Source organism: Gorilla gorilla, chromosome 16 (assembly GCF_029281585.2).
Source record: "Gorilla gorilla gorilla isolate KB3781 chromosome 16, NHGRI_mGorGor1-v2.1_pri, whole genome shotgun sequence".
Classification (NCBI taxonomy): Eukaryota; Metazoa; Chordata; class Mammalia; order Primates; family Hominidae; genus Gorilla; species Gorilla gorilla.
The window spans coordinates 70,877,076-70,889,503 of NC_073240.2; the positions used below are offsets into that span (position 1 = coordinate 70,877,076).

The following is a 12,428-nucleotide window of genomic DNA, read 5'->3' on the forward strand; positions in this document are numbered from 1 at the left end:
GATGCCACAGGTGACTTGGTGGCTACTCTCCTGAAATAGGCAAACCTAGTCCCAACATTCCCTCTCCCTGGATGGACACTGTCATGTTGTAACGAAAAAGAACATTACAGTTCGAGAGACAATTTTGCTTTTCTCCTGGGCACCAGGGGACTGGAGAAAGCACAGAGAAGGGTGTTCAAAATTTACTTTATTTGCATACTTAGGAGGGGGCCAACAGACTCAGCCTCCACCGGGTTTGAAGCAGGGCAGCCCACTAGCTGGTTGCTTGTGTTTGGGAGGTCCATTGAGCTCTCTGGGCCTCAGTTGCCTCCTCTGTAAAATGGGAGTAATTGGGAGCCACTTCCTGGATCAGCCTCTGGAGGTCAAGTGAGGCTAGGCTTGTAGCAAGGCACTGGGCACAGACGCACAGGGATGGGTGCGGGAAGCAGCGGCTGTCATTCCATTGGCGTGGTAAAACGTCTGAAAGAATATTCACCAAAATGTAAAGTAGGGGGGCAGGGAGGTTATCGCCGAGGGGCAGGATTTCGGTGATTCTCATTCCTTTTCTTCTTTTCCTTTTCTTTTGGCTTATCTGAATTTCCCAAATATTCCACAATGTTCCTGAATGCATTGTGTCACTTGAAAATGATAATAAGGGAAAAACAAGCACTAAGCCCTGCTGTGGTGTGTGGCCGCCTCCATGCTGGGGGAAGGGAGCCCAGGGCAGTGGCAAAGCCCAGGCCCAGCGCCCCAGGCGCGGGGGAAGGCGATGCCCCCTCCCTGGGGCAGGGAGGACCCCCTACCCCAGCGGGCGGGCGGGCCCAGCCCCGCTCACTCGCTCCGGCTGCGCCTGGCTCAGACAATGCGAACACACAATCATTCATTATAACTCAATTACAGTGATTAAAGCTGGTGGCATGCAGAGGCAGGAGGGAGTGTTGCCAACAAAATTTACACTCCGTGTCATCAGCGAGAGATAACAGCAGCTGACGCGGCCGATCGCCTCCCCTGCCATCTGCTCAGTGCGGGGGCCGCCCGAGGGGCGAGGGCCGCTGCGCGCTAATGGTGGACCGTGGAGCAGAGAGCTGCGGAGATGGGCTGCCTCGGGCTGGGACTGGGATAGCAGCAGCGCTGGCTAGACAAGCCAGCCGCCACCCCTCCCTGCAGAATTGGCCGCCCCCCGAAACTCGGCATCTGGAATGGGGCTGTGGGGAGGCCAAGGTGCTACTGTTCTGGATTGGGCCCACCATGGCAGAGGTTGGGATTCTGACGTCTGGTTTCCACCCCGCTGTTTCAGATGAGGAAACTGAGGCACAGATGCGCAAAGAATCACACCCAGTAATCCTGGGGCACAGCCAAAACTTAGGCCTGCTCTGGGAATGGTGCAGAGAGGGAGGCAGGGAGCTGAGGACACTCTGGACTACAGGGAGAGGGAAGTTGGCCAGGGTGAGGCCTGAGACCCTGGAGGCCCAGAGGCATCAAGAATGGTGGCAGAAGGGCCCACAGGGCAATACATGGAGCACTAGGCACAGGGCAGGGCTGCTGGGGGAATGTCACGGGTGGGGGAGAGATGGCTGGCCTGTGTCAGGTGGGCTCTGGCCACAGTGACCAAGAGAAACTCAGGGGGAAGGGTTGGAGGCAGAAGCCCACAGCTGACATCTGTGCTACCACAAGGTAGAAGGTTGGGGAGGGTAAGCTGCCTTTCAAGGGGTAGCAATGACGCAGGCCATCCCAGAACACTAGGCTTCCAGCTTTGCCAGCCGCAGGAAACAGGGCACCTGTTCAATGGACCAGCAGATGTAGCTGGTCTCCCACCTGGGAGAGTCTCCCCTCTGAGTCCTGTTGAGCAGCAGTGGGACATGGAAGGTGAAGGACGGGTTCAGGCCCCTCTTCCCCTGGTTATGCACTGGGTACATTCTTCTGGCTGTGCCATGCTCTGAGGCTACCGTCACCATGCTAGTGTCCATGCTGCCTGGCGTCCTCCTCTCTGCCTTGCCCTGACACCGCAAGTAGAGCTTGTTTCCCAATGGCCGAATTCCACCCAGAGTCTCCTTGTTATACTGTCAGAGGCTCCTTGGTTCTCCCAGAGTCCATCTCAGCCCTCAGCATTCTCCTGTCACCCTCACCCTCCCTCAGGAGCCTCTGCACATGCCACACTGCCCCTCCTCCATGGCCTTCCTTATCCCCTCATCCTTCAGAGCCCAGCTCAGACCTTAGCTCTTCCAGGAAGCCATCCTGGCCCTGGGGGCCCGTGGGTGCCTGTCCTTTGGACTTCCATGCCCCTGTGCCAGTTAGTGCCCTAGGAGCACTGGTCGTGGAATATCAGGGTCATCTGGGGATGGGGCCGTTCCCCACCCCCAACCCCGGCAGCAGCTTGGGGGCAGAGGCTGGGTCCTGTTCATCTCTGAAGTCTGGGGCCCAAACCGAGTGGGTCTCTGGAAATGTTTGTTGACTGGATAGAGGCTGAATGACTGTGTGCCAAGATGGCCAGACAGGACCTGACACAATGACTGTCTCATGAGGCCTGGCTCAGGTGAGTGCAGAACAGAGCCCACAGATGGGGCAGAGATCAGTGTCCTCAGAGTGAAAAGCTAGGGCAGGAAGCTCAAGGGACGGGAGCCACTCTCCTGCTGGCTCGGGCCTCTCCCCACATCCATTTGGAGCCCCTCAGTTCCTGCCCATACGACCCCACTCTGTGCTCACCAGCTCTCCCACCCCAGGTGGCAGGGCAGGGCTGATGGCTCAGAATGGACCCTCAGAGCTGCTGACTGGAGGCCGAAGGAAAGAGGGAAGAGGGAGGCAGTTGCCCTCTCTCTCCCCCTGCACATCGCAGGTCAGGCCACCTAGAGACTAGGACATAACCAGCTGCAGATAGCAGAGAAAGAATGAGATCCAGGCAGGGCCACATGGCCCTGCTCAAGATGCACAATCCCCTGAATTCCCCAAGAAGAACTGAAAGAGGAAGCTGAGGAGGGGTGGTGGAGGCTGGGGATGGGGTGAGGAGCTCTGCAACACAGAAACACTCAAGAGTCAAGAAGCCTGGGTGTTCGTTTCAGTCTTGACTCGAGGTTGTGTGAAGTCACCCATTCCTTCGTTCTGCACACGGTGCAAGGCACTGGGGATACCAGAGGGACTGAGCTTGACAGAGGTCCTGCTTCCATGAAACTTTCAATTCCAAGTCACTGTGCTCTCTGGGCCTCATCTGTAACAAAGATATTGGACTAGATCTGGCTTTCCCAAGCTGTGGCAGAGAGGAGAGTTTTGTAAGAAAGATGACGAGGCATTGAAAACCACGGGCTGCAGAGCAGGAAATTATTCTCTTCCCAATTCTCATTCAATCATTTCTGATTTGGACAAGGAGCAGGTTTCATTTGGGTGTGAATGGGTCCAACACAGCTCTCAAACACTGGGTCATCTCCCTTTTTTAACAAGGAAGGAGTGAGAACTTGAGGTACAGCTACTTAGAATTGTTTTCATTGCATTTACAAGTATGCAGACTTTTAAATTTAAGGTTAAGGAATATTGGTATTTTATTTATGATAATATATAAAGTTTCCTTTTAAAATCTTTACATTTAGGCTTTAAAAAGTAAACTTATTTTTTTAAACCTATGAGGTAAATCATAGGCTGGTGGGTTCTAGACCAGGGCAAATATCATTAGATGACTGCGATTCTTTGATTGCGTAGGTCTAGGTAGCTCTGTCCGTGTTGGTGGGCAGGACTTAGAGGCCCGAACACCTGCGCCTCCTGGAACTGAGCCAGCAGGGCCAGAGGAGGGTGCCTCACACTGATAGAAAGGTGATGGTGAGTCAAGTAGCAGTCTTGGGTAACATCTGTCCTTAGGGCTTCCTGGAGACTAGGGAGTGTGTCCCCAAACAAGCTCGAATGCAAATTACTTTCGTTGACAAACAAGCTGATCTACATAGTGCATGCACAGCAGTTGGCAGCAGTTTCCAAACAGTGCCCTGCACAGAGGGATGGCCTCTCTGTGCAGTATTCAGCAAAGTGATTCAGTACTGTGGGCTTCCTCCCTCCTCCCTTCCTCCCTCCCTCCACCTGCTGACCCTCCTGGGAGACACTAGAGGTTCTCTAAGGAGTAGCTCCAGCCCTAGCACAAGGAATCTACAAACTCTTCAGGCCCATCCAAGGACAAACTAGCTCAGAACTGCAGAGAGGCAAGCAGTTCAGGGACTGGCATGTCTAAAATGCCTTTCCCTCTATAAACCTACAACCCCGATGCACTCTTAAACAACTAGTCAAATGTGATCTCCTCTGGGAAGCCTTCATGAATACTTCCCCTTTTTGACCCTTCTGAGAGTTGCCTCTTCCCCCGATGAGGACCCCTACAATATGCTGTCCAGGCCACTAATTATTAATTAGTAGAATTTGTTTTTTCCACTAACAAGTGCATTCTGTGAGGGTACGGATCACTTACCTCTATATTTCGTGCCCCTAGCCTCCAACACTGGGTCTGCTCTGTCTATATTTATTGAATTAATGCATGGGTGTATGGGCCGATATGCTTGGCTTACAATCCTGAGCAAATTTTCAGATTCTACTCACTCTACTTCTCCTTTTAAGGAAAGGAAACTTTTCATTGAAAGCATTCTTTTGGGCATTTAGTAACTGTTTACCAAACACCTATCAGATGACAGGTACTCCATTAGGAACTGGGAATAGAGAAGTGAACCAAACTTGATCTCTGCCCTCAAGAAATTCACAGTTGGTTGGTTGGAAAAATGAAGCAAGCAGCAAATGAATAGCAACAAGGGAAGAATTTGAAATTCATCTTCACTTAGGTGTAAACCACTCAGAATTTAATCTACTTAGCAAGGAGATACAGGTAGAAGATCAATGAGGTTAAATAAAAAAAACCCTGTAACCCTGAATTTGAATTAGAAGCCTCAGTAGACCTCACGGTCTATTTATATATTAACAAATATATAAATATGCACATACACATTTCTTAGCTCTGCTACTGAAAAGGCCCAGAAACAATGATCATTTCATTAGCATCAAGCACCCCAAGCACCCAGATTATGGTCTCTAAACACCACTTTCCACTAAACGGAACCAAGGTTCATTGGAAAAAATGGCCAACTCCACATCCAGGATGGAAAATGTACAAGATGAGCCAGGGACATTGCCTTTTACCAGAAAGCATGGAAGCTCTCAAAGACTAGTATGGTCGTATTAAAAAGACTCAGGAGGCATCTTCAAGAGGATCCCCAAGTAGGATGATTTCAGAAGCAATAAAGATAACTCCACTTGACTCAAACATATCAAATATGTTTAAATTCACACATTCATAATGTTTTAAAAAAGAATACCTCATTGGTCAATTGCTGAGGATACTGAAGAATTAACTTATTATTTTGAAAATTGGCAAATAAAGCAAATGAATCAAGCATTCATCTTGCCTTTCCTATATGAACTGTACTTCAAGGTAACCAAATTGTTGGTGTGGGGCAGTTTCTTTTTATAACAATATTCAAGCAAATGTTGCAATTGGAATCACCCTTATGTAGCCCCTAATGAGTTAATGAATCTACACAATGATCATCGGTGACTGCTAACATACAAAAGGAGAAGCATCTAGCTGCTATGTGTTTCCTAATGAATCTATGAAGTATTCTGCCTCCCTCCAAAATCAAGCCTGGATCTAATCAAGCTCCAAGATCTAACTACAATTTAGCAATCAGCAAAATTCAGATTATGTGAAGCTCTAAGGACAAATTTGTTTTTTTTTTCCAGTAAATAAATATGTGTGTGTATGGATGTGTATGAGAGAGAGGATGTGATATGAAGCAGGAATCTAAAAGACGTATCAATTTTGCTTGCTCTGTGTGGATCTTATTTGGATCCTAATTCAAATAAATACACTTTGTAAAAAGACTTATGAGACAATTGGGGATCTTTGAATACAGATTGGATATTTGATGATATAAGAAGTTATTTTTTAGGTTTAGTGGTATTTGGTTACGTTTTCAAAACAGGTCTTACGTTTTGGAAATAGTAAAATATGTGCTAATTTAATGATGAAATGTCTGGAATTTGCTACATAATACTCCAGTGGTGGTGACTGGTAGAGATGGGTGGGGTATAGATAAAAGAAGATTAGCCCTGAGTGGATAACTGTTGAAGCTGGTTGATGGGCACATGGAGATTCATTATTCTGTTCTCTCTACTTCTCTGTTTGGCATTTTTCATAATGAAAAGCTAAACAAATCTAATCCATGCTGTCTCTGCATGAGAGCACTGCCCCTGCACACTCACAAAATCATTAGAACCACAAAACATCCAAGCTGGAGAGGACCCAGGGATTGATTATTCACCTGCCTTCAAGCATCACATAAAGGATGAAAAGATCAAGGACTGGAGAGATCCCGTGACATGACTAAGGTGATGTGGTGAGCCCGGGGCTTTGCTCTCTGCCACTGGGCATGGGCACCCCCACCCCAGGCCCCCTTTGAGTCACCAGACACTATAACGGGGGCGAGTTCTTAAGTCTTTACTTTTCTGCCTTTTTAAAAAAAATCTTTAATTATGAAATATTTCAAACATGTCACAAAGTACAGAAAATAACACGACCCTTCTAAAGCCACCACGCAGATTTTTAAAATGTGAACATTTTAACATTCTCTACAGAGTTTCTAAAAAGTAATAAAATGTGATAGGTATAGCTGAACTCCCGCTGACCTTTCCCTTTTTTCCCTCCCCACAGATAACCATTATCCTGGTGGTGTAGGGTGTTCTTTCTACTCATATATATATGTATATATATGCTCAAATATAGAATTGTTTTGTGGATTTCTATTTTATATAAATAGTATCATATCATGTATTTCCTTCCACAACTTGCTCTTTTCACACAACATTGTTTTTGAGATTTATCCAAACTGCTACAGAAAGATATAGCTTATGCATTTTAATGCCTATGTACAATTTTATTATAGGAAAATGAACAGATCTTTTAAAATCCATTCATCCATTAATGGACAGGTTGTTTCTAATTATTTTTGCTCAAACAAGGAGGCAATGAAGATTCTGTACATATCTCTTCATGGAGTTGTTGAAGAGTTTCTCCAGGGTGCATACCTGGAAGTAGATTTAGTGGGTCACAGGGTTGTGCTGTTCCTCCTTCATGATTGCCAAACTGCCTGGCAAGAGTAACCTATTAGTAATAGTAATAGTTGTTTGGCAACCACAAAGTGGTTGAACCAATTTATGCTCCCACAGTGTTTGACAATACTAGTCATTCACCACCCTTGTGGAAGCTTCATATGATCAAACTCGAAAACTTGCCAGTCTAATGGGAATGGGTCGTTCCATTTCATTTTGTTTTGTAAATTTGCATTTCCCTGATAGCTGGTGAGATGAGGTATTTTCACATGTTTGTTGAGCGTTTCTGCTTCCTCTCCTGTGAATCACCTAATTTATGTCCTCTACCCGTTTTCCTCTCGAGTTGTTGGCTTTCAATGTACTGATTTGGAATAATTCATTATCTATTCCAGACACCACTTTTTTCGGTCAGTTGTAGGTATTGTGTTTATGTTTTTTCATGTTTTGTTACTTTATAGTATCTCTTGTTGTACAGGTATTTTAAAATTTAATATCATCAAATTGATCTCTATTTCATTATAGCTTTTGCTTACTGTCTTGTTCAATAATTTTTCCCATCCTCTGAGTCCTGAGGTTGTTCTCCAATATTCTGTACTATAAGCTTAAAAACCTTAATCCTTCGAGAATTTATTTTTGTGTACTGTGTGAGGTAGGGATCCATTTTCCCACCACGAAGATGGCCTGTTGCTCCAGAATTTATTGCTGAATAGCACTTTTCTCCACTGATGCATAATGCCATCTATGTGATAGTCACATTCTCACCTATATAGTAGTCTACTTATGGATTCTCTATTCAGCTCCATTGGTCTATTTGTCTACACACGCAGCAAGAGCACACTTTCCTGCTTCCTGTAGCTTTACAGTAAGTCTTGATATCTGGCAGGCAAAGTTCTCCTCCCTCATTTCTCTTCAAAATTGTATTTGCTATTCTTGGTCCCTTACTCTTCATATAAATATCAGTATCAGATTATCAAATTACACAGAAAACATTCCATTTGGATTTGTTTAACATTGTGTTTATGAATAGTTGTAAAATACAGCTTCTTAAATGAAAAAGCTCATAAATGACTATGGCATAGTTTGTGATCTACAGAGGTCTTTTTACATTTAAATCTTCAATAAAATTTTGTACTTTTATCCTTAAAGATCTTACGTAGCTTTACTTGGATTGACTCATAGGTAGCTTTTACTGCTATTATAAATGCATTTTTCTTTACATTTTCTAATTGGTTGCTGCTTGTGAATAGGAATGCTATTGATTAATGAAATTTGATCTTGGATCCTGCAACTTGACTAAACTCCCTTATTAAACAGTGTTATATTCTGTGTATATCTAGTCATATTATCTGCAAATAATTACAACTTTGTTTCTTTCACTTCAATCATGATACTTTTATTTATCCTTTTATTTTTTATGTGGTCCTATTGCATTGGCTAGACCCTCCAGCACAACGTTGAACAGAGACAGTAATAATGAATATTCTTGTGTTTAAAAAAAGTTTCTTAGAGATGGGATCTTGCTATGTTGCCCAGGCTAGTCTCCAACTCCTGGGCTCAGGTGATCCTCCTGCCTCAGACTCTCAAGTAGCTAGGACAACAGGTACACACTGCTGTCCTGGCTCATTGATTGTTTTTTATGACTTTAATATGATGCTTCTGAAACTTTACTGTTATCTATTATTTGGCTGCAGGTCTGATATAGCTATCCATTGTCAGATTAAAGTTTTCTTTGACTCCTGGTTTGTAACTTTAAGGGAGTCATGAATGGGTGTTGAATTTTGTAAAATGCTCTATCTGCTTCTTTTTACTGGTAAAATTTTCTAAGACTTCTAGGTGTTCTAGAAAATAATTTGCGGGCTCCAATAGTTGCTTGTAGGGTTCTATGTCTCAAGCTTGTTAATTATGTTCATATCTTGTATAACCTTATAAATTTCTCACAGCCTGATCTACTAGTTCCTCTTAGTGGTATGATAAAACTTCCCATTCCTCCTTGTAATTCTGTCCATTTTTGCTGTATGTAGTTTTTGGGTATTGTTCTGAGCTAGGGATCTCCGCTCTACCTTTAAAGTCTTTTATTTACCACATTAAAGGATTCCCCTTTCTTTCATGTAGATTAGCAAAATTGTTTTATTTTAATTTTATACAATAGGTCTATGTTCACATGGTCAAAGTGAATCCTTATTAGCTTGCTGTTTCATTTTCCTGAATTGGAAATTCTAGGCCTGATCCTTTCATCTTCTAACCTGTTGCCACCAAACATTTGCACAGGGCAGCTTCCATCTGTGATACCCTGTAGGGACAAGGCCATAGCCCCGTCCTAACTCCCTCTCTTGCCTCAGCAGTCAGGAGCTCCCTAGGGCCCACTTCTGACCTGTCTGAGAGGGGCACTGAGTCCAGGTCAGGTTGAGCACACTGTGGGGTTTTCTGGGCATTCACAGAGGTACTCAAATGGATGTAAGGAAGGTCTGATCTAGCCAGGGGAGCTTCTGTCTCTTGGCTCTTCTTCCCATACTCTTCCACCTAAGATCACTGATCTCCTCTACATGGGGGATCAGTTCTTTCCAAGCTTCTACTCCAGTCCTCATGAGGCAGGCAGTCCACCACCTGTCCTCCACTCACCCGCCAATCCTGTCATCCACTCATCCATCCACCTATCCATTCATCTATCCATTCAACCATCCATTCATCTATCCATCCATTCCCCCATTCATCTATCCATCCATCTACCCATCGATCCATCCATCCATCCACCCATTTATCCATCCATCCATCCAACCATCCATCCATCCATCCATCCTTTCATGCATCCATCTACTCATCCATCCATCCAACCATCCATCCATCCAACCATTCAGCAGCAGTGTCATACAAACCTTACAAGTTGTGTGACCTTGGGGAACTTGAACTTCAGTTCTTTCATCCATAAAATGAGTATAATAATAGCAATGACCTCATAGGTCAGTTATGAGTATTAAACAATATTTATGAAGCACTGACTGACATGATTTACATGCACTAGCACTCTAGAAATATTAGCGTATTATCTTAATCACACACTCACTGATTCATTCAAGTAACATTTTCCTGAGTACCTACAATGCACTAAGCACTGGAGATATAAGACAAAGTCACTGTTCTCTGAGAGCCCACTGTGTGGTGGGAGGGTCAGGTGGGCATCAGGAGACAGGATATCATTAAACCATACAGATGGTCCCTGACTTACAATGGGGTTATGTCCCAATAAACCCATCGTAAGTTGAAAAAATTCTAAGTCAAAAATGCATTTAATGCCTGCAATCCCAGGACTTTGGGAGGCTGAGGCAGGTGGATCATGAGGTCAGGAGTTTGAGACAAGCCTGGCCAAGATGGTGAAACCCCATCTCTACTAAAAAACACAAAAATTAGCCCGGCACGGTGGCGGGCACGTGTAATCCCAGCTACTCCGGAGGCTGAGGCAGGAGAGTCTCTTGAACCCGGGAGGCGGAGTTTGCAGTGAGCTGAGATCACGCCACTGCACTCTAGCCTGGGTGACAGAGCAAGACTCCGTCTCAAAAAAAAAATGCATTTAATACCCAATAAACTCATCATAAAATCAAAAGTCCTAAGTAGAACCATCTGTAATCATACTAACATTGTGCTTGGTATGTGCTACCTAAAGTTGGGAGAGAACACTCTCAGAGTACCAAGGAGTAGGGAAGTGGGCAGTCAGGGAAGGCTTCCTGGAAGAAGTGACATTGAGGCCTACTCCTGAAGAATGAGCAGAAATTCAAAGAAGGATGCACCACATTCCAAGCCGAAAGAGAAACACATGCAAAACCTAAAATGGGAGAGCATGGCTTTTCAGGGCATTGGAAGTACTGTGTTGCTGGTGTGTGAAGGGAAGCAAGGTAAGTGGGGAGGGATGACTTTAGAGATACAGGGCCCACATCTGGATGAGTTAAGGGTGGGTTGTGCTGTGAAGAGGGCCAGTGAGGGGCTCCAAGATGGGCAATGATGGGGCCAGATGTGCAGTTTATAAAGGTAACTGTGTGAATGTGGTGGGAGCTTAGAATAGGTATATTACCCAGGTAAGGAACTGATCATGCACCATGATCCAATCACAGATCCCCGGGTCTTCTAATGCCCATTGTGTTGGGGACTCAGAGCCCTGGGGCATTATCATGGGCATGCTCAGACACTGAACTGCAGCCTCCTTCCATCTTCTCCCCATTCCTCTGCCTCTTCTGGTTCAGGCTGGAATTGTGGTCTCTGTCCAGCTCCCTCCTCCGGTTTCACCAGCCTGCTCAGCCAGAATCCTAGCCCAGCTTCTGGCCTGGAGGCTACTGGGTGGGGGTGAGGGGTCGGGAAGTTGCAGCAAGAACTGGGATGTAAGAAAGCTGGATGGAGCTGGAGGGAGGAGCAAGAACTAGATGGGTTAGGTAAGGATGCATTGTTGGGACCATGCTCTCTTTTACCCCAGGCCTTAGCACATGCTGTTCCTTCCACCTGGAACACTTTTCTTCGTACCTTTCATTGGTATGCCCATGGTATTCTTCACTTCTGTTTAGCTCTTGGTCCTTCCAGAACCCTCTTGCTCTGCCCTTCCATACTCAAGTCAATGCCTCAGCTATGTGTGGTGACATCTGGTTTGCACTTTCACATATCTCATGGAGTGGGAATTGTCAGTTTCTGTTTTCTCCCAGTTGGCTGAGAGCTCTAAGGGCGGGCACTGCATCTTACTATCTTTGCATCTTAGCATCGAGAACCATGCCAGGCACATATTAGATTCTTACTATATAAATGTTGGTAGGATGGATGGGTGAATAGGATGGCTAGATAGATGGATGGAAGAGTGAATGAAGGGGTATACGGATAAATGTGTGGGTGGGTAATGGATGGGTGGATAGATGGATAGAAGGATGGGCAAGATGGGTGGGTGGGTGAGTTCTAGGAAGTTCTTGAGGCAGGAGGCTGGTTTCCATGACTGTTCTGGGCCATCTCCTTTCCATGAGTAATTTCCTTACCAGTCCTGTTGGTAGAAGAGCAGGAAGACTCATTCCCTGGATATTAATCCTCCAAGCAACATCAAGTCCTGTAGGCTGGGCAGTTCCCTCCTAGCTTTCCATCCTGAGTGTGCTAAGGGTTTAGGGGAGGGGGATGTTTCATCATAATGTTGGCTTGGACTCTGTGAGTCATGGTAAGTCACTTGCCCTCCCTGGGCCTTAATTGCCCCATCTATAAAATTGGGCTTAGTATAGATGTCTCTTCAAATATAAAAGGTCCAACTTTGGTATAATGTTTAAAAATGCTCCATTAATCATACAATTTTTTAAAAAGTTCAGATTTGT

General features: G+C 45.2%; 1 protein-coding gene across 2 annotated transcripts in view; it reads right to left on the minus strand.

The window, feature by feature from the left end:
* Positions 1–357: 357 nt before the first annotated feature.
* TLE3 (TLE family member 3, transcriptional corepressor) overlaps positions 358–12,428 on the minus strand; it is a 63,866-nt gene continuing 51,795 nt past the window's right edge. The window contains exon 20 of one of the 2 annotated variants that reach the window (XM_063698664.1): positions 358–459. In XM_063698664.1, coding sequence (XP_063554734.1) covers positions 373–459 — 87 coding nt within the window. In that variant the 3' untranslated portion in view covers positions 358–372. Of the gene's footprint in view, positions 460–12,085; positions 12,110–12,428 lie in introns of those variants that run through there. The other variant, XM_063698668.1, reaches the window with a different exon arrangement.